Source organism: Anser cygnoides, chromosome Z (genome assembly GCF_040182565.1).
Source record: "Anser cygnoides isolate HZ-2024a breed goose chromosome Z, Taihu_goose_T2T_genome, whole genome shotgun sequence".
NCBI lineage: Eukaryota > Metazoa > Chordata > Aves > Anseriformes > Anatidae > Anser > Anser cygnoides.
In genome coordinates this window covers 72,167,049-72,189,857 of record NC_089912.1, presented here as the reverse complement: position 1 = coordinate 72,189,857, position 22,809 = coordinate 72,167,049, and the positions used below count along the sequence as shown (strand labels likewise).

At 38.8% G+C, this 22,809-nt stretch overlaps 2 protein-coding genes across 2 annotated transcripts in view; one reads left to right on the top strand and one right to left on the bottom strand.

Annotated features, from left to right (window-relative positions):
- The window catches only part of CDC20B (cell division cycle 20B), a 32,062-nt gene that overhangs the window by 2,217 nt on the left and 7,036 nt on the right, over positions 1-22,809 (top strand). Inside the window, exons 3-8 of the mRNA XM_013180599.3 lie at positions 10,874-11,087; positions 12,438-12,559; positions 15,427-15,526; positions 18,225-18,335; positions 20,049-20,245; positions 21,118-21,212. Coding sequence (XP_013036053.1) covers positions 10,874-11,087; positions 12,438-12,559; positions 15,427-15,526; positions 18,225-18,335; positions 20,049-20,245; positions 21,118-21,212 — 839 coding nt within the window. The remainder of the gene's footprint in view (positions 1-10,873; positions 11,088-12,437; positions 12,560-15,426; positions 15,527-18,224; positions 18,336-20,048; positions 20,246-21,117; positions 21,213-22,809) is intronic.
- Positions 3,990-7,750, bottom strand: GPX8 (glutathione peroxidase 8 (putative)). The gene is made up of 3 exons (XM_013180600.3): positions 7,436-7,750; positions 6,564-6,825; positions 3,990-4,688 (listed from the first exon to the last, which is right to left on the bottom strand). Exons 1-3 carry the CDS (start codon positions 7,640-7,642, stop codon positions 4,525-4,527), a joined length of 633 nt encoding a protein of 210 aa, XP_013036054.1. The 5' UTR covers positions 7,643-7,750; the 3' UTR covers positions 3,990-4,524.

Genomic DNA, 22,809 nt, shown 5'->3' with positions numbered 1-22,809 from the left:
ACTTCTCACATTCCATGTGGGTTTTGTACAATTACTTTAATTCAAGTCTTACTGAATCAGAAACATAACTGTGTCATCCATTTAAGTATTTACTGCTTAAATATGTGTTTATGTTTACATATATGAAACATGAAAGTCAAAGAGGAAAACAATACTGAATTTAGGTAGTTGTCTCCAGGCACGTGCATTTCAGGAGAAATCTCACTCTGCACGGACTCTGTGGCTGGTAGGCAGTGTGCTGTTAGGTGGCTGCTGTATTTGAATGTAGCAGTCACTACTGCACTGTCACCAGCTGCAGGGCCAGTCCATCGCTGTTTATGTTGAATCTAATTTCCAGTAAGGGAGGTGGTGCACCTGTGTGTGACGGGATGGCAGTGTATGTTAGCTGGTTGAAATTCTGACATCAGCTAACATGCAGTTGCTATCCTGATGCACATACCTTTAGCATCAAACTGGAGAGCTACTACTTTTATGTAAGGAAACTTTTGGGTCCATTTGATTATTACCGTTTTTTGACTGCCAGGCTCATCTTCAGTATTATAGTTGTATGTTGTATTCCCCTTATCCAAAGAATTAAGAGAATTTTTGGTTGGTTTAGATTCTGTTTTTTTCTCTGCTTTTAGATACCAAGGTAGTAGGAAGTTTATAAATGCTTGAAACAAGCAGGTAATTAATTCAATAATTATTTCAGGTTTGAAAAAAATTCAAACAGCTTTAATTTCTCTGGAAGTTTTCTTAAAACAAAAGAAGAACAATTAAAAATGTTTCTTATTTATTTTTTAAAAAAATTTATTAAATGATTTTTTTTTTTGCATTGAGTAATTAGAAGTAGGAAAGGCTTAAAATCACATTTCACTAACTGCCCGAAGGCTATAACTGAACAATAATTACCTTTCCATTTTATAAAACGGAAGTCAGTTTTAAAATGTTTTTTCTCCCCTTGCTTAATGGCTTAATGTTGAACATGGATGTCCTAAATAACTGCACATCTTCTCACCAGGAGACACCAGGAGTTTGAATAGGACATATATTATTCTTTAGCAGGTTACAGGCTGGAAGGAAATGGATCCTTTTGATTCATATTACACAGTAAGCTTCTATCAGACATACTGCCACAGGCATCAGAATGTTACCTCTATCCTCATCTCTGCACCTTCTCTTTATGGAATGCAAAAGGAACTCTTTGTTACAGGAGCACCAAACAAAGTAAGTAATGTACCTTGCAAACTGTCTAAATGAAGGCCTTCTAGGAAGAGAAATGGGAACAACGTTATGAAGCTTTCCAGAATTAGGCTGATCCTAGAGCTGTGTGTGGTGATTAGGCAGTGTATTGTTAGTTAGCTGTTCTCCATACACCAGCAACTAACTACACTGCCACATCAGCACATCACTGCATCACTGTTGAGACAAGAATATAAGACTGTTGCTATAAATACCTCATCGCATCCTTAGCTGGTGTGGGGCCCTGTGCTAGACTAGTTCTCCTGACTGAAAGAAAGTGTGCTAGGTTACACGAACTGTGTGCATGTATAACAATATATTTAAGTGTATTTTACACAATTCCGCAGCTAATCCAATTTGTTTCTAAAGAAATTACTAATTTATGTAAGTTCAGTAACTTCAGTAAAAGTTTCAGGTTAGGGCCCCATATGAGTATGTTTTCTTCCACCACTAAACATGATCCTAAGGCTAAACAGAGCCTTAAAAACTAAGGCTAAGGCCTTTGGAGCATTCAGGGCAGTGTCAGCAAGAAGACAGTGGAACCACAGAGGTGATTTGGAAACTCTGCTTTTTCTTAGCAGCTGCAGGTCCTTCTGCAGGTAGAGAGGTGTGTGACTTCAGCTTAGGCTAAGTTGACTTAAATGGGAGCTGGCAGAAAAGCAGCACTTTTGATTCTCTGGAACTTGCTTCCTTCAATCAAAAAATGGTTTAAAATGAGCAAAGGGGGTTAGGGAAAGAAATTTCTCATGAATGATAGGTGCTCAGAAGTTTGTCAATTCCACACTAGTAGAACCAAACTAGAGCCACAGACAGCAATAAGAAATGTATTGCTGTAACAAGGACTGACTTGACGTGCTTCTACAGAGCCTTTCTTTCTTAGTGACTGTGCTCTAGGGACATGTCTAGATGTGGAAATAGCATTTATTTTTGCTTTTTAAATGGAGAAATCAAGCCGCTAGGGCTACAGGTCATTCACATGCGAAGTTTCAGAATGACAGGAGCAACATCCAGGTAAATAAGTTGCCCAGAGCCAGAGTTCAAAATCTGTCTGTGTAATTGTTTGCACACTTGGCATTTTTTTGGCTTCACCATGACTGAGACAGGTCAGGTGATAACATGGTCTGTAGACTGCTCTCCATAGGGAGTACAAGTAACATCATCATCATCTTTTGTCAGAGACAGGAGCATGAGAAAAAGGGGTTCTGGTCTGACATAAATTTCGTTTTGGAAGTCATCCTATGACTTCACAGCTCCTTTAGTATTGCTCATATTTACTGGAACATTGATGTATGGGCTCAGCAAACAAATATTTTCTGATAATGCTTGAATTAACACGGACATGTCCAGTGACTGAAGTAGATTTAGAATATTTGCACTCCTGGGTAAATTTTTGGAAATAGGAGCTGACAGGTTAATGGTATTTATTGGAAAAAAAGAAGAGCCCTAAAGAGTGAGGGATAGAAATAAAGAAAGCATTAGGATCAAGAATACAATAGGGTATGCTTAAATGGAATTGAAGAAACTTTAGTATTCATGGACTGAATTCTGTTAACCTTAAAGGCAGTTTTAGCTGAAGTTGTTGGGATTATTGAAAAGTCCAATAAATAGGTTTTAACCTGTTCATAGTGATTTTAGTTTAGTATGTATATTTTATATGCAATATCCAATTTAAACTATAAGTGGGTATTTATACAAATATGCATACATCTATTATTGTGCTGACTTCTGAGCATAGATAAATGTGTGCTTGTATAACAGTGCTCTAATTTTCTTTTTATTTATTCTCCTTTCTAAGTCTGTGCAAACAGTTAAAGATGCTTTATTTTTACCTTTGAATCAGTTTGTTTTAAGAAGGAAGTGTTTAGTTTACCAGTGATCCACCTTAAATATTACATTGGAATAGTTGGCATGTCTCATGAAGAACAATTAATGCAAACATAGCGAGTTTTTGGAGGAACACTAATTAAACAGTAAGCCTTGAAAAAATTAAACTCTGTTCAGATTCAGGACTGAACAGTACCTACATTACAATGGTACCTATACTCACATTTCTACAGAGATAAATATATCAGATTCTGACCAAGCAGCAAGAAATTCAATAAGTGTTTTCTCAGGCAAAAGGTTGTTTTTTTTTTTTTTAAATTCAATTATTTTCAGTCATTGCTAGTCTTACAGAGCAGCACTAATTCTGCCTGTTCACTTTCATATAGGAGATATTGATTTCTTTTGTTCCTGTCCTCTCAGCTCTCCTTTCAAACAGCTGGCATAGGGTTCTTTATTCCAATTTATTTTCTCCCTTCATCAGACAGATCAATCAGAATATTTGGCAGTTTGAACTAGAACAACGGAATAGAACTGCAAATGGCATTGCAGTTACATGCTGGAGAGGGAAAACTGCAAGGTGAGAAGAGCAAGGCTTGAGGCGTGAACCTTTGTCCCCTTCAAATGTCTCTACTTCAAGACTTTATTAGGTGGCTCAGGAGCATTGTATTGGATAGCCTCAGAAAGCTGTGCTTGAGGGTGTTTGTTAGAGAGCCATGCTGTTGGTTTTTGTTGCCTTTTGACTCCTGCTGTAAGCTGCCATGTATATGCACACAAGCCCTGCCTTCATCCAGGTCAGAAGACAGGAAATCCAGCAGGACATGTGCGCACTGTCAAGGCATTGTATTGCACTGCAAATGTACAGAGCAGGCTAAAGAGGTTAAAGGTGTTGCTGTAAAGGTGAAAAGTACAATGAATCAAACCACATAAAGCAGGCAAGGAAACAGTTTTGCATTTTTTTCATTTTCTTTTTCTTTTAATAATATTACTTTCTATGTACAGGTTTTTACAACTTAGTTGAAAGCTCCACAGTTCAGTAATTTTCCTCTGTCAATATTGCAAAGCGAGTATGGTCAGTTGCATTTGTCTCAAAACCAATTTGTCACTGGTAGATGGGAAACAAAATGTCTTCTTTGCAAATACTGAGTAATTTATCACCAACCCTCATCCTTTTAGCTATCTTTCTGCTGGTGAAAATTGCTATTAGCAAATGCAAAGAAGCATTCAAAAACGTTATGCAAATTGAACATCCATTCCTGCAAGGTACCGAGTGTCTTGCCATTCTCATTGACCTCAGTGGCTCGCTCTCAAGGCTGTTGCAGGAGCCAACCCAACATTAATTGACATAGTGTAGCTGAAAATACTAACACTAAAGAGAAAAAAAAAATCACCTGATGGATTAACTTCTAGCAGCATTTCTCAGGAATGTAGTAAGGCTGTACAACCATGCTGTTGAATGGATTCATGGAGTGAATGACTTTTTCAAAGGTCTTCTCTTTTTTTCATGATGATTTGCCTGATTAATGATGCTACTTCTGGCTTGATACTTTCTACGGGCTCTTCGGGTCTCCAGAATTTCACAACTTTACCCTCAGGACTAACCAAGTACTTCCAGAAATTCCACCGAGGCTCTTTCTTTGAAGAATCTGTAAGAATGGTATTGGATCATTTTAGTGACTTCCTCACTCTTCTAATTGTTTCATTGTCCTGCAGTGATTCTTCAGCTATTTACTTCAAAGCAATCCTACCTTGTTCTTTCCTAGAAGTTTGGACACAGTCTTACTGGCAAAATGCCCTGCTGCTATGAAAGCAACAAGAAGTAGTTGTGTGAAGGCTCTGGCATCATGTTATACTGCCAGTGAATTCTTTTTGCACTAGACTACCTGACAGTGCTGGAAAAATGCTAGCTAGCCGCCAGAGTCAGAAGGGGATGTAGCATGAAGATGTTCAACCCTCTGATTGTCTAGACAACCAAATGAAAGAAACAGTTGCTGCTTTAACTGAAGATGCACAGTAATTGCATATGAAGCAAAGGAACTCAGGAAAAGGAAGACCTTATGTCAAAGTATTTAAGTACCGGAGAACCCTTTTCCCTGTGTGCAAACAGTATGTCAAGTAAGAACTGAATATCTGAATATAACAGTCCTGTTTCTGTATAGCTATTAATGTCTGACACTGATTGCACTTGAGTTAGAATCTGTGTCCGAGGCCTGGATTCATCCCACCCAACTCTGATACCTTCTTGCCCTAGTCTTTTCTATAATGAACTGAGAGGCACCTCCAGAGTGCATTCAGAAATTCCATCGCACATCAGGGCAACTCAGAGCGATGAGGCTTTACCTGATGTCTTCAGTGATATGCCGAAGAGGAGGTAGGAAGAAACACAGTGGCAGTGATAATGATGACCACTTAAAAGACTCCTAAATGAGGAGGGCCATGATAATAATTTTCAAGAATATACAAGGTATCACAGAGGATATAGCAAGAAGCAATATTAAGTGGTGTGAGACATTTCATGTAGATGTTGACAACATCAATGTTTGTCACAACCCCTTTCTGACAAGGTGTTGTGAAGAACTGGAACAGGCTGGGAGGTTTTGGAGTTTCTCACAGGACTACTGTAACAGTTTGGAGAAGCACCTCTAATATTGGTTAGGTACTTGAGATCCTGTCTGGGGCAGGGAAATGGAATAAAAGTTTGGGCCTTCTCCTACCCCATTTTCTAGTTAAAAAGATGTTATAGAGAATGGTTATGTCCTAAGTATCCTTTCTTTCATAATATCAGTGTTTAGTATGGATCAAAGACCTGGCCAAAGCTCAGGGAGATTCAGGGAGGCTTTTTAAGTCAGCTTTAGGTTTGTGAGCTTCTTGGTCAGCTAAGTAGAGTTTCATTTTGCTTGTGAGAGTATGAGGCTCAGTAAATGTTTACTGTAACAGGGCTTCATAATATTTGCGCAAGCCCATTTTACAGGTTGGGCCCTAAGGTCAAAAGATAAATTAATGCAAATTAGTGGTTATATATCCTACTGTATGTTCTTGGTTTGCAATGTATCCCACATAAGGACATGCATATCACACATATGACTCTGCTAAAAAAGGAATCTTCTCATCTGCATGCATTTATGCTATATCTTCCAGTAATATTAAGATACCCATAGTTACACTTTTCTCTGTAAGAAAAGGTGTTTTCCGACATAAGTCATATAACCTGAAGCAAGATTTTGTTGGGGGAGTCTTTGCACTCTGGTTTATACATCCATCAGATTGGATGTTTCTAGCTGGGCTGGTCATAGTAAGCTGTTTTATCTTCAGTGGGGAGAAACAGATGCTTTTAGTGTCTTCTGACCTTTTTATTCCTCAATATCCACATTTGAATGAGATAAATTGTGTGCAAAGAGTGCCTGTTTCTCTCCGTAGACTATGATGTGTGCTCAGACTAGGCCTGTCAAACAAGATCCTACTGGAATGAAAGGCAAATACTGTGGTTACAGGCAGCTCAGTATACCAAAGAAAATAGTTACCTATTAGAAATTTAAACGCGGGCTCTGCTTCTGATCCCAGGATCTTGATTTTGTGGAAAACAGGGAAAGTTACTCCATAGTTTCCTTTGGCAAAAGCCTCTATTTCCTGGCTTGAGCTAGGCTCTGATTCTCCGAACTGGTTGCAGGGAAAGGCCAGCACAGTGAAGTGGGAGGGACCAAACTCCCTGTGTAGCTCTTGCAGGGCGATGTAGTTTTTGTCTGTGTTCTGGCAGTAACTCGCCACGTTTACAACCAAAGTTGCCTTTGAAGAAATAAAGTCAGAACATTGAGGAAGAAACCTGAGATGGCACAGAGATTTCAGTTAAGTCTTAATGTGGCATATCCCACTACCACACTAGCTGCTACCTGAGAGCTAGACTTAATCTCTCTGATCATAATTTCATTAAACTGATAAGAGTGATAGCTGCTGGAGGTATTTACTTTGAGACATCCTTCTTTAAACATCCTGTAAATGGATAAACTTAAACTTACAGCTTTGTTTAAATATAAGCATGTAAAAACAAAACAAAACAACAGATATTTAGAACAGGCATTAAAATGATATTTCTCAGATCAGCGTCTAAAATTCAACACACCATGTTATCATTCTTAACTAAGATTAAAATGCACGAATTCCATTATTTTATCATATTGATTTATAATAATTCTTTCTTCATTTATTAGCTCTAATAGTTAATTCTGGAAGCAGGCCTAGAAAAAAAAAATTATCTGTAGCTTACTGTTTACATAACAGGAAGTTAGCACAAATCTCTGCCATAAATTCCCACAACCAACCTTTTTGTTTTCTTACCAATGGATGTCAGATTTTCAGTAAAGATTAAAGCAAAAGATAAAATGAAGCTGTAACTTACTTTCCCTCTGTACTTCTCCAGTGAAACGATCCTTCCTCGTGAATCCTTGACTTCGAAAGAATAAAAATCTTTGGTTTTAGGTTTAAAAAATCTGAGTTGCAGTATGCAGAGAACTGCAGTACACAAAACCATCGACAGAAAAACAACAAAGACCCTGGCTTTGGGCACTGAATATTTCAGAGGGTAAGTAGTTGTGAGGGGCTCCATTTTCGAAAACTTGGGAGAAGCCGGGGCAGGCCCAGAATGCGAAGGAGGAGCTGAAACACGAAACTCGCAACTCAGACTAAAAAGGACAGGCACACTGCTGCTTTGTCCCTGCTGCAGAAGCAGATGTTTCACTTCACAGTGCCTCTGCTGGGCTCCAGAGCACTTGGTAAAGTAGGAAAATGCCTCCTGCTAGGAAAAAAGAATTGAATGAAAAGTGTGCTGCTTCACCTAACGATGCAGATTGCTCTGTTTGGCTGACGTGTGTGGAATAACTGCAGTGTTTGCCTGCACACTGTCCTGAGAACTGCCTGGGGCCTCATTTATGTGCCTGTAATGCAGCTCTAGCACATCCCCTGGGCCCATCAGGTGCCCCTGACCTTAGCAAGGAGAGCAGTATTGCAGAAGCCTGTTTGCATGAGATGCTGTGTGGCACAGGCAGCTTTGTAAAACTGTTTTGTAGCACATGAGCAGAGAAAACCTTCTTTATAGGTTAGCAAAAGGGAAGAAAATCACAAATATATACATATATATGTATATACATATATATATATATATATATTTAATTGGGGAGACACAAAACATGATGGAAAATAGGTTGCTTTTTTACTGCTACTGCCTACCTGGCTGCTAGCTATGGGATGATAAGAAGATGCAAGGTCTGCACAAGAGCAGAATGAGTTAGCTGAGTCTCAGACCTTGGCCATGCAGCTCCCATGATGTTTTGCTGAGGCAACTGTGACAGTCTCTACTTCAAAGCCATGCAAATCTGGTGACTTCTGTGTCTGCCTTTAATTGTTTTCTGTTTTAAAGGTGTTTGCTTCTTGCTCTTGGTCTCTGAAGGTACATTGACATGTAGTGGTGACAACTCATTGAGAAAACAAAATTTTCTCTATCTTTCTTCATGTCTTGTTTAGATTTTCTTTCTTTCTTTCTGTCCATTTGCTATTGTCTTTCTGTCAGCTTTCATTTTTTTTTTCTCTGCATATTTTTGTGCTTGGTCTTTTCTAAGTTATCTCCATCTTTCAGCCCTTGTTGCTTGTCTAACATTCTTTTGCTCCCAGTGCGAACTAGCCTCTTGTTTTTCTTTTTACTCCTTTTTTTTTTTTTTTTTTCCCTTCAATCAGAGGGTACCTTTTTAGGGATGAGAATAGAACAAGACTTTCCAAAGGTGAAACCTGGAATTTGAGTATCTGTTGCTTTTTGTGGGCTTTGATATCACCTCAACTACCTTTGATTTATACAATATGATAATGGTATATTCAGCAGTTTCTATCACATTCTGTAAATAGCTAAGCTCCATGTTCATTTATTTTAACAAGACTTCATAAAGTGTTTCATACAGTTCTCTATACAGAGAGATGCTTGTGATATACTATGAAATTTCAGTATTTATATGGATGTTTCTTCTGACCTAGGGGTTATGTGAGGCTTGATGTCTGCCCGGCAGTGAGCCCTAAGAGTTTCAGTAGAGGGGACAGAAAAAGACTTGGCAGACTGGCAGACTTGTGTGATGAAAGGAACAAAGCTGTAGTCAGAAAGCAAACACAGATGACTAATGCTGACTTCAAAAGCAAGTTTGAGTGTGTTTGATTTCAGAAAATCCATACAGGATGCTAGCGTTTAAGTTACATCTTGATAGCTTGTAATTTGCACAGAACATTATGTCAGAAATAATGAAAAAATAACAAAACTTAGTGCTTAATATACTATAAATATTTACAGAAGTATCCACCAATGATTCTGAAGCCTATTATACTTGCAGTGCTTCCTTACTGTTGTTGATACTTTCACTTGTTGCCCTAAAATATTGCCTTAAAACTGTCTGAAAAGCAGTCTTGTATTCAGTGTTATTCAATTTCTCTGACACTCTTGTTTAAGAATTGCCGTTTATGTATGGATTTAAAAGTAAGAAATGTAAATCTGTCATTTGATCTTAATTTAGTATGGCTAAATAAATTAAGTGTAGCATTAAATATAACACCATGAGCATGGCATGCTGGTGGTGAGAAGGTTCAGAAATCAGAAATGTGCTAAGTCCTTCTTTGGGAAAAGATCAGAAAACCAGCCTGGTTCCAAACAGCTAAGACAGGTTTGCTGAATGCTCTTATCTCATGAGAGACCAGCCCAAAGATGCTAAACTAAACATCTGAAAATGTCTCGGGTCTTTCAAAGGTCAGTGCTGTATCCTAGTGCATGAGTGATACAAATTTGGTTTTCTTCTGTGCTGCAGGCTTTCTCTGTGACTGTGACAAGAATTGCATCTTCATTTCTGATTATTACAGCAATAGGGACCAGTTATGGCACTTGTTATGTCCTTGTATTCATTGCTCTTCAGGCTTCTCAAGTTTTACCTAACATTTTGTCAGCCCTTATTTAGGTTTCTATCTATTGTCTCTACCTGATATCACTGTCAAATGATTCAAGGTTACTTACCTAACTAGGATTTTTTCCTTTTCCTTTTCTTTCTCCATATTTTTTTCCTCACCACGTACTTATCTTTTATACTTAGATCCCTTGAATTCTTAACTTCCTTACTTCATTTTCTTTGAGTATTTCTTTGTGGAAAGGTAAATACTGTGCTGATCAACTACTTAGAAGTTGTGACTGCTCCTAGCTTTGAACAACTCCTGTGTTACTCTGCTGCAGTTGAGAGTTGCTGCTCCTCCTGTGTGATGTGGAAAAAGTAAATCCCATCACTTGCTGTGTCCAGAGTAATCTTCTTTACCTTGTCATTAGCTGAACCTGTTCACAAGCAAGTAATTGAATTTACACTAATTACACCTGTGACGGTGTAAAAAGTTGCTCATCTGAGCTCTCTGACATTTTCGTCCTAACGCAGAGATCGGTAGTACATCTTAATTTACTGAATGCAGATCACAGTCAGTTCAAGCTCTGCTGTGTGCTCCTGGGGCCAGTAGTGGGTGGCAAACACCCAGCTTGACGTGATGCACTCCCGTGGCCAGCATCCACAGGAGCTGTGTGGATGAACCCAGCGGTGGCCCTGGCCTGTGTGTGAAGTGGGGCCATGGCCCTGGAGGCTGCCCTTGCCTTGCAGAGGCCAGGCCAAGCATGTCTTCACCCAGGTAACGTCTGCAGCCACCCGCACGTCCATTGCCATGGCCTGCTGCTCAGAGCTGGGCTGAGCCCACGCAGATTTGAAACAGCGTGAAGGGACAGAGCAATGTTAAGCGCTGACTGACTCTGGTGTTTTGGCTCCCTCCACTTGTGCAGGCCGCCGCCTCAGAGAGGACCGCGTACTCGAGGTTTAAGAGCTCCATTACGAGGAAGCTGGTAGCCAGGGGCCCGGTGGCGAGCAGCCCTATTGTCACAAGATGGCAGCAGCTGCACGCAGGAGGCCGCGCTGAGGAGCCTCGCGGGGCCTGCAGGGCCCACCGTAGTGCCCTCGGGGGGGCCCAGCCCACCAACACACCTGGGAGGACTCCAGGTCAGGCAAAGAATTATTTTCACATATAGGATGGCAGCATGCAGGGAATTTTGTGGGATGGTGTTTCCCCGTGTCCCAGTGGACAAGGGCTGTGGCTACTGCGTTGTGCAGCAGCAGCAGTCTGTGTAGCACTTCCCAGGCAGAGTGAGCTCAGGGCCAGCATCCTTTCAGCAGAATTACACTGCTGACATGGAAAGAGAGGAAAGCCAGGCCCATACTTATTTCCTTTCCTTCCTTCTGCTTTTCCTTTGCCTTGCACGTGGCTACCCCAGACCTGGCTGCATCTGCAGAACTTGGACCAGCCTGCATGCTTGGATGTGGTGTTGTGTACACTCTGTGATGACCCACTGAAGGAGAAGTGTGCCTTGTGTTAGTTTCCCCTCCAATATCTAAGGCTACAGGTACTGACAAAAGTCCTGTCTGCCAGTAGACACTTATCCTCAACACACCTTAGGGTAAGGCTTGTTTGTCATTCAGAGCACAGATCATACTTTCAGGACTTTGATTTGGTCTGGAGAACTGACTCTGGAAGAGGCTGTTTCTCTCCATCAACAACAGAGGGAGCTGAAGAAAGACTAAATAAGCCTTTGAACTCACTCCCACGTCCAGCAGTGGTAAAGGAAAATGAGAAGGGTTTACAGGCTGCATGTACTAGAAGAGTTTCCTGGAAGAGCAAGGAAACTGAACAAGGCACATTTCACAATTATTAATGGAAATCTTTAGAAAGCAAATAGAAGATGCTTTTTGTTGTTCCAGATGTATTCCTATGAGGCCATGGTTGTTGGAGACAAAGTGCCATTCTATCTTCTGCTGAGCAAAGTACCACAACTCTTCGACAGTGTGGTCATAGTGCATGCCCAGCTCTGGGAAATTCACGTTCTAAAGCTGAATTCGTGTTCTAAACTAAATTTTTCCTTGCTTCAGTTTCTACAGCAGAAAGTACTGCATGTTCTCGCCACCACCAGTGGTGAAAGCCTTTACGGCTGTGGGAAATCAGACTTTGATTTTGTATGGAGTAGGTTCTGGTGTAGCCAGTGAATGGATATGAGTTATAGAAGTAAATATAGACTGTTTATAAAGGGAGTAACCAATCCGATCTTTTTTAGATGTCTCTTTTAGGACAAGATGAATAGTGCTGTAGAAGCGTCTGTTTCTTTTCCTTGACATTGAAGGAAAGGGAGAGCAGACTGACTAGCTCAAATGCCAGCATTTGTATTGTCCCACTTAGTGTGCCAGTCAGCTTTGAGAATATTGCTGCTAGAAAATAAATGCTTTTCTGAAAAGTTCTAGACAATACCCCTATGTATGGTTTTGAGTAAAATGTTTCCATTAAAATTATTTTTTTCTCAGTGACACCTCAGATGCCTAAGAAACTCTTCATGAGGAAAAGTGCTGTGACTCTACCCTGCAGTCACACTGCAGAAGGCTTAGGATGGAGAAATAATAGGAGAACTAAAATGGGAAAGAAACAGGTACGTAATGCAACATTAAAATGCACAGGTAGGATATTTGCTTTCCTGATGTGTTCTCTAACCTTATCTTTAGTCTGGAACCTGTTGTGCAGATGCTGCCTTATTAAGATGGAGAACATTAACAAGAAGAGGTCCATTTAGGAAACGTCTGCTAAAAAGATGACAGGAACAATAGCTTCATCATTTGTTTGATGAACAAATGATGTCAGCCTATCGTCCTGCAAACTAAAATTGAAACCAAGTTAATGAAGCCCTCAAGATGCATTTGTGACCTCAGAGGCAAAACCTATATTATAAAAAATGCGCATAAAGACCACAAATGACTCAGTTTTTCAGATGCTAAATAACCACTATGCATGAAGAAGATCATTTCTTCAATCGTGCAGGATGTTGCGGTTCTTTTGGTCACGTAAACAGTATGAGATGGTATAAAAAATAGCCAAAAAATAGCTTTCTGTGAATAATGTTTTTTATCATGACAATGGAAATTCAAAGGCTAGGTAGTAATGTTTAATGATTCTTGGCCAAAGATGAATGAACACAAGAAATCTCTACCATGTGATATGAAGACTTCAGATCTCCTCCCATTTTGGTGCTGCTTTTTATTGCTGTGCACTATATCCATTCCTTTTTGCTAGTGTACACTGACACAGTTTTTTTCTCTGTAGGCTTTATCTGCTGCTTTTTGGTCACCTTTAATAAACCTCTACACCAGACACCCATCCATTTCTGCTAACTACTTGAAAATTGATTTGCCATGTGAATCACAGTGATACTTATCTGTGTTAGTAAAAGTTATTACTGTAACATTACACTCAAAGCTACCTCCTGATTTAGTCCTATCTGATTGCAACTATTTGTATATTAAGCTGTAAAGTTATGGTCAGTCCGTATGCTTCTTCCTGACTGGTACTCTCCTTTTCTTGATTGCACCAGTTGTAAGATCAGTACTGAAGACCATGACAGCTGTTTTCAAGTGATTACATTTTGACTATAACTGTTGAGTAAGGATGCTTCATAGCTGCATACTCAATGTCCTTGCTTGTACTGGTTTATAATTTTTTATTAATATTATAGAGAAATTTTTACGAGGCTGTCAAGATCAACTTCCGAGAAGAAGAATTAGTATCAGAATAGCTGGACTAACAGGCTTATTTGTTGTTTTCTTTTAATACTTGTACTCACGAAGGTCATTGAATGTTGCAAAAGGACCCATGCTTTTTACATCATTCTGGGAAACCTGTTTTTCAGGGCAATCGCTTTCCTTCACAAAGTAATATTTCTTCGCAAAGAAATTTAATAAAGCCTTTTTGTGAGAAGGTAAAAACTTTCTATGAAGTAATATTTGTAAAACATACTTGCTTTCTTAAATTTCAATGCGTTTTTAAAGATGAGTGTGCCTGCTGTTGTTTTCACTTTTCTGTGTCAGTCTTTCATCTCTACAGTACCTAGAATTATACTGTGACTGACATCAGAAGTTGAGTTAGAACTAAGATATTCAGAGCTTTACATCAAGGACCACAATAACTTCCTGTAAGTGTGATGTGGGGGTCTTTGAGATAACATTGTGGGATAAAATCTTTTCACATTCCAGTATATGTGTGTGGTCTCCTTGTGGGCCAAAAGATTACTTTCCTGTACACACAATAGGTTTTCCATAGAAATGTCTGTACTTTTTTTAGAGGGACACAGATCCAAGCAATCTGATTAGCTTTCTGCCAAGTTGTCTATGTAAATCATGCAGAAAGTGTCTCTCAGAGCTGAAGGCTTGCTGTAGAACAGATGGGATATATAAAAATCTAAACTTTTTTTCCAGTTATATTTATTTAAGACATTTCTTATCATGATTACAACAGGGTTTTGAAGAAGAGTAACACTGGATGTGTTTGGAAAGATAGATTTCACAGACATTGGAGAAAGACCATACTGAGTGGCTGGTAAAAACATCAGCTGCACTTCCACCTGACTGTAAATAATGAATTACAGACCAGACAGCTAACATCAGAGTGTTCAGTTGAGTGAAACAACATTGTGAAGAAATGCATATTATTAGAGATTGGTGTAGGGATTCATATCCCACGGGACTGATCTGACCCTTTACCTGATTTTGCCTAAACCTAAATAGGGCCTAACCTATTTTTTTTTGAAGAAGGGAAGAGTTGCAATAATAGTTCAGATCTCCCTTTTCTTATTTTTTTCTGCTGCATTATCTGTTTCTCTGACACCCAAGGAGAGGAGAGTATTATAAAAAATTCTTATTCCTCTGAGACACCCTGTTTATATTTTTAGCACCTGTGGATTCAAATTGTAATACTGGTTTAAGAAATGGGATCATGGTGTCCAGACTGTGGGACCCTGGCCTGAGCGAGGACTCTAGTAGGTTTCCTGTTGGAATCAATGACCCTGCAATGTATGCATCACAAAACTGATCAGCAACCCTGAGGCATCAGACATATTGCCTACATGTAGAAAATTTAGCATTGTGAGCTGGTAAAATTAGCTCAATACAAATTAAAAGAGGGCAAGAAGGCACTAAGTTTTAGTAGGTGATATGTACACATACAGGGCCTAAGAACTTTTCCACTGGTAAGATGGCCTTGTTCAAACAGCTTTATTAAAATTTGTATGATTGTTAGCAGTGAATTGGTGTTTTATGGAAGGAAAGATAACTCTAGCCAGAGCATATGATTTGGACAGTGGTATTGTGTATTTTTTACTGACCTCCCATCCAAGAGTTAAGTTGTTCTAAAGCTTTTATGTAAATAATATTGAGTCCTTTGATTGGTGTTATGCTATCCATTATATTTAAATATACTTTTTGTTACATTTCTTCACTGAATCATCTTTTCACTTCAATGTATTGGCAGAAATGTTCTACTCAGCTTCCAGTGATCCAAGAGGTTGGATGTAGCATCGTCGAAAGTGTAGACATGAAGACCTGTGAAAATAGCAGTTGCATCTGGAAAGGTATGTTCCTGTGTTCCACTATAGCAAATACCCCCATGCACATGGAGCAGGAAGATAGAGCAGGCTGCATCTACTATGAAAAAAACATCTGTTCCAAAAAGTGTTACAGAATAATATAAAGTGGCTGAGATCTACACTGCTTCAGGCTACTTCTCCTTCAGTTCCCACTGCCTTTGAAGGAATAGCACCCACTTCTTCCATTGTGGTTAACACCTAGTATTTTACCTGGTTCTCCTTTGGGCACAATCAGACACATTAATTCCTTTTGACTTTTGAGTTTCAGATATGTGAAATATTGTAAGACTGTGCTGCATACAGGGCATGTGATAAGTATCAGATGAACTGCTGGGTACATGAGAGTTTAAAACATGCAGAGATGGTGGAATCTTGTTGCACCTACCTGTAGGGAAAGGTAGCTGGAACAGACTGTCCCTAGCATTGCTTCTGGTTTCATCTGATTGGGAGTTGATTAGTTCACTCCAAAAATATCCTAGGACTGAATGAGCATACAGAGTGTGAATGACTGGAAGCCAGGTGAGATGTGAGAATCTAATCTGTCAAATAATACAGATATTCCCAGAGGTTTTTTGCGTATGCAACAGTTTATTAGATACCAAACCAAAATTTTACTGTGTTCTGTCTTAGGTAATTTGTTTTGGTGATCTGGCTATTTCTGTGCTGGACTCTTTCCATTCAGAGATTGATTCATGCTCATGTTAAAAACTGTGAGAAACAACCTCTATATGTCTGAAGTTCAGCTCATGTGGAAGAAGTCTGGGGGCATGTAATAGACTGGTATATATTCCTTTGTTACTCTTTTCCATGCAAATAAAACTCGGTTCAGAGCAGTCTATAGCAACAGTATAGGGATTAGTCACACTTATTTTTTTCTTAATGGCAAATGAATATAGGTGTCAGGAATATTGGGTTTTATTTTACATACCTACTTGTTGATCAAGTGGTCTTATGCGACAGTGCTGACTACTTACCTCTTCCTGAGTCTCGTTTTGAGAAGTGACATAAGCATTTGAGACCCGAAATCCTATCAAAAACCAGTGATAATCTTCTAGTACTCAGGCAAAATAACACAAAATGGTGTAATAAAGCTTAATTTCCACTAATAAGAAAGTCTGTTATGCACATTCACATGTCCGTATATGGACATATGTGAATAGAGCTGAAATCATATCAATATGAGTTTGGGCTAGATAAATTGCTCATGAGAGAAGAGAAAGCTAAATAAGTTACAGAGATGATTTCATCCTTTTTATCTCAGTCCTTAATGCCAGCTACCAATATTAAAGAAGAAAATCATTTTCAAAGTGTGTCAAAAGTTGTCATTCTCCAACTGTTATAATTAAGTGCTATAGTTTTCCTGAATTGTCCTATTTGTCTGGGTTCAGAAACAGCAAATTTTCAAAAAATAACCAAAAATCTAGATATTAGAAATATATATTGCTGTACAGACAAATCTCATTTCAGTGATATCAGACCATTTTTAGTGTTAGAAAGGAGTGTTACGTATTGCATAGGGCAAGCGAAGTCTCACACTCAGTTGTTCCTGCAACCCTGCTTGATTTTTTAATTCCACAAACTTTTAGATCTGGAAAAAAATCACTGTGGCCTACTTCTTGCTAATCTACAGTCTTCATTTAGGGGGGAGGTACTACAGTTGAGAGGAGAAACAGTTGTTTGGCAGAAACTCATTTTGGATTAGGGAAGAAGACTGAGGACAAAGTAGGAAAGGACTGTGTGAAATGTTCTCCACAATTTGTCATTGATAAGACTTCCGTATGGGATGATAATGCATGTGTTTATGTTACAGAGTGCAAAAACTTGTGAGTGTTGACTTTTGTTTTGAACAGAAAAGGTTAGTTGTCAAGGTAGATAATGTATTCTGCCCCTGAAGATTTTGGCATTTTTTCTAAGTATACCTCTCTGGAGAATAGTTCAAAAATGAAGTCAATATATAGTGGAAAGTGCAGAAATATGAGTCTCCAGCTCTTTGCTCTGCATATTACAGAAAGATAATTTCTTACTCATAAAGATGTAGCATTAAGTGATTCATGGTGCTAATGATCTGGCCTTTTTTCTACGATGCTTAGCAGTTGTTGCAGCATACCATAGACAATGACCACAATGGCTGACTCTTCTGCTTGCTCATACCTGTTTTTTACTGCTATTGCTTTTGTTTCTCACTTTTGTATTGTCACAAGCTTAGGGTGCTGTGATCAAAGTGGGTGTGCATTAAAAACCTTTTCCTGTGGTTAGGTGTTGGTGGGAGAGACCTTTTAATGTGAGATTAACATCAAAAAGCAAAAAGGTTAGTTGCTGTCTGAGAGGGTTTTAAGGTGGGAGAGTCCATATGAACTGGTACTAACAACTTCCGACAGAAAGCTAACCAAAGACAAAATGAACCATGTTCTGCACTGAGCTGTGAGACAACTTAAATAAAATATAGTGGACCCTGTTCTCCACTCTAGCAGATTACATCCATGGAGATTTGAAAGAGTTGTTAAAAGGCGGCTTTCACCTACTTTTGTGTGCAGTGTTTTGGCCTACACAGGGTAAATCAAACCCTTCTGGACTGCTGTGGACCATGGACAGACTAATATAGTGAGTGTGAAAGGCTTAGGCATGAGAAAAACTGGTGGTATTTTGCATTACTGAACTGTGCATGATGAATTTTCAAATACAGGATGCCAAGAAAGGACACAGAATGAGTTTAGAGCTGTTACCACCATGAAGCCACCCATGCCATTGGAGCCAGAAGTGAGGCTTCATATTGCTGGTTTGCGCAATGATTACTGTAAGTTACTTTCTTCTATTCAAAGGCTTTTGCAGAGGTTGGAAATACTTATGTATTCTTCAAGGAAGATGGGAAGTGTGTGTCCCCTTCAGATCAAATGGAAACTCTCCAAGGCTTATGCACAATGTAATTTTTCTTAAAACAATTCACCTTTGAAAACTGCCTGACCCAGCATGTAGAGATGACTGATCAAACCCTAGAATCAGTATCACCTAAATCTCATGCAGCTTTCTTCAGCAATAGGTATCAATACAACTTTAAAGTCAAACCAATATACTTATCCCTGCTTATTAATTAAGCTAAGGACATTTCAGATACCAGCTTTGGATGTCTAGCAGACTGTCAATACAGCAGCAACTTTATTGAGAAGACTTTGAAATCTCTTGTTTTAGGGAGACATCATTGATGTTGTTTATGGTTTAGATGACAGATACCCTCTGAACTAAATTCTCACTTACATGTTTGATGATGTACAGGCAAAAATTTAACATACACAAGTTACACCTGAACATGCATGGATTTCTGGTCTACAGCACCAAATATGTTTTAACACTTCTGACATTCTAACAACCCTGTATGTGAAAGTGTTAAAAAGTGTCCCTGTGTTGTTTATTTTATTTTAACTTTTAACATGTCCTTACAAACGTGCTTTAGATGTAAATCTATGAGCAGGACAAAGGTTTGTTTGCATGCAGATTGAGGCTGGATTTCTACCTGGATGATTTACACTGATTATGCACAAAGTGTGTCCCAAGAATAAGCATAGGTAGTCTTTGGAAGTGATTTCTTAATACTTTTTTCTGACTGCAGCAAACAAGACTCTAACCAAACAGCTGACTGATAGATTCAGCTGTGCTTTAGAGTGATTTTAGTTATCAGAATATGATGTCAGACCTTGGACTGTGGTAACGATCTTCTTCAAGGGTCTTGTAAAATTACTTTTAAGCTGCCATAAATGGACAGCTGAGGATTTCCGTTAGACGAGGGAAAGAGTCCTGTGTTGGTATTAAATGTTGTATACCAAGTCATTCTGCCCTGTCTGACATAGCAGGCTGTTTTGAAGCTAATCAGTGTAGTGACTTGCCTTGCCAGGATCTATAGTGCACCCAGCATCAGGGGCAGTGTAAACGGTATTTCCGGCAGTCACTTGCTGACCCGGCTCTGCAGGTGAGGATCAGAATTTCCCTAACTTGTTTCTGCATTTTTCTTCTGTCACTTGCAACATAAATGTTAACATTAGCTCAAGGACATAGGAGAGACTATAGCATATGTATTCTCTTCTATGTCTTTCTTATTAACATGAATTACCTTGAAACAAGAATGTTTTGGGATCTGTAGCTGGTGATGAAGAACCCTCATTTCTGGTGGCAGAAATTAGAGTGATGTGAGCATCCAAAATGGAGTGTGATAGATGCAGAAAATATAATGAGGAATCTGTCAGTCATGTTCTGCTGTACAAGCATACCAGTTTGTGGACACTAGCCTGATGAAGACCTGGGCTTGTTAGAAATACTCTCCTTCGTTTAGTTCTCATTTGGTGTCTTCATCGAACACTAGCTAGTAATGGTTTCATAGAAGCAATGTCCTGAAGTTTTCCCGTAGTTATTAAAAAATAAACAAAACAACAACGCCTTCTCTCCCCCAAACTATGAACTTCTCTCCCATCCCTTACGTACAACCTTCTTGCAGTGATTTTTAGTACCTTTCTTCTAGATCTAAACATACTGGACTGGAACCTTGAAAATCTCATTGCTCTTGCTGTAGGACCTGCTGCACATATCTGGAATGGAAGAACTCTTCAAGGCATTGAAAGCATTGATTTGAATTCCTGTTCCAAGTACATTTCATCTCTGGCTTGGATAAAAGAAGGAACTTGCCTTGCAGTTGGCACTAGTGATGGAGAAGTGCAAGTACTTAATAATTTATTTTTTCAGTCTTTTCTCCATTTCCAGCTAAAATACCCATAAGACAATACGTATTGTATTTTTTTTATTTTTATTTTTTAATTGAAACAAAACAGAAAGATTGGCTGAAATACAGAAAAACCCTGCTGAAGACAAAATTTAGCACTTATCCTATATCATCATGCGCTTTATTAAATAAGTAAATGCTGTCCAGTATTATCCAAATGGAGCCTCTGAAGTTATTAAAGAGCTGGTGACTGAATTAATGACTCAGCTTTTCAGAGAGAGTCAGATTTTTTCCAACAGTAAGAGGAACTCTAAATTATTTTTTTCTCAGCACAGCCTATTCTTTCTTGTACATCTCTTGCAAAGATCACTCCAGTAGTGACAGATGCCTTTAGAACTTCAGCTAAAATTCTCTTTATGGATTCACACACACACACACACGAATTTGACTTCAGTCTGATTATACCCATACACCTCAGTCTGCTGTTAAGGAGCAGTTCTGTTATTGAAAGGTTTTTTTGACCTTGGCTGAGATGCTAGAAAATATGGGGATCTACCTGCTGCAATTCTGAGTCAGCAGTCTGAAGGTACTGAAGGCCAGTGCTTTCGAACACGCACTTCCAAACACTGCCATGTAAATAAATAGCTTTAATCGCAGAGGTGCACATTCTCTTACAGTAAAATTTGGAAATACTCCTTCTTGTCTTAGTTGTGAAATAAATGAAGTTGTCCATGTGTCTACCTAGAACTGGGCAGTGGTTTACCTGCAAACAAATTATGAGAACAATATATATATGTGTATACATATATATGTATATATGTGTATATTTCCTCTTAAATTTGTATTTATTTTGTTTGTTTTGAATTGGCAGCTGTGGGACATTGAAACCAAAAAGAGGTTGAGAAATATGTTTGGTCACCTGTCTGTAGTTGGTGCTCTGAGCTGGAATCATTATATTCTGAGCAGGTGAGTGGTGTCCAGCAAGGCATATTTCCAGGAGAATCCTGATGCTTTCACTTAGACAAGTGTCTAAGCTAAGCGTCAAGCTTTCATTTTAGTTGTTTTTGTTGGCTTTGCTTATAGGTGATACATCCTGTGACTTAACGGCCTTTGCAGGAATAATATGTAGGTTTCCTTCATGGCAGGAAAGAAGCCAAAGGGAATGTAGCCCACCTATTTAGTCTTTGTTTTTCACTCTTCAAGAAAGCTGTCAGTACTTGCAGAATCTCACTAGGATGTGGAGACTATGGTTCTAGTTTTGTGAAGAGCCTGAGCTCTAAATGGTGGTGTCTCCAGTGGGTCTGGTCTTCAAAAATCATAGCCTACTCTATGCAAAGGAGAGGGCCTGTAGCTTAGGCTCCATTGATATCATGGCAGCGCCAATCTTTTCAGTTACATAGCAACACAGAAACAATAGCAAAGGTTGACTAACTTTATTGTTAACCTCAAAATGAAAGTATCTCTTGGTAAGAACACTAGAGGTAGTTTTATTTTGATTTCATATGATGCTGTGGCTTTTGAATCTATTGGGTGTGGTAGGTGGAGTGAGGTACAAGGATACCAGATAAAATCAGTTAATAAAATGCTGTGGCTCTTGCAGAAGTAGGTACTGCGGGTGGGTTAAGCTACAAGGGTGTAGCTTCAACACCTGCCAATGCCAAGTGGCATAACCTTGTTACAGTAATGATTAGTTTCAATGTGCATTTCAGCTTGGCCAAAGGAGTGAAAGCAGCAGAAGCATTACAAATCTTTCTGAGTGGAAAATGATTATAAAATTCAACATGAATCTGTGAACTACAGTTATTGTTGATAGTCTAGGTTCAGATTAACAGATTTCTCTTCTTAGGTTTGAATCTAACCAGTTCATTACTGCACAGTTAAAATAATCCGTATAATTTTTTTTAAAAAAAGGCATGGATGTGTATTCGTTATAACTAAAATGAAAGCAGAATTCTTACAGAAAACTTCAATATCAACAACTGATACTTTGGGATTGCACACTAATTCCTGTGGTTAAAAATTGCCCAACAACACATCCTCAAAATAATGAACTGCTAAATAAATGTCAGTACCAGAAATTAACTTGTCCCAAATTTTTATTAGTTTCTATTTGTCTTTAGCAAAACAGATACTATCTTCTGTGTCAAAAACAAATAATTTTGATTTCTTATTATACCAAATCAAAAACTTTATTTTCAAACAGGATTCTCAGGAGCCAAGCTCCTTCCCACTCCTATCACTACAATCACTGAAAACCTTAATTTGGCCATTCAATTCATCTCTTTCAGTTAGAATTTATGCTTATTATTTAGGAGGAAAAATCTATATAAATCTTCAGGAGGGAAATGATCATGCCTTTGCATATAATGCATATACTGCTACGTATATTTATAGGTATTTTCCATAAAGATGTGCTTAATATTCACTGGTGCACTACTTGGTTGGAATCTTTCAGGCTTTTATAGACTTCAAGAGCTTGGCAGGTAGGTAATCCAAGCACAATAGAGTGGCTTTTCTTGCAATCAGTCACTTTGTGCATTGTTAGAGCTTCCAAATCACTCTA

Coding starts and splice junctions, on each gene's coding strand:
- GPX8 (XM_013180600.3), bottom strand. CDS start 7,642: ATGGAGCCCCTCACAACTACTTACCCTCTGAAATATTCAGTGCCCAAA. Junction 6,826..7,435: donor TGGAGAAGTACAGAGGGAAA/GTAAGTTACAGC, acceptor ATTTCTTCAAAG/GCAACTTTGGTTGTAAACGT. Junction 4,689..6,563: donor CGCGTTTAAATTTCTAATAG/GTAACTATTTTC, acceptor CCATTCTTACAG/ATTCTTCAAAGAAAGAGCCT.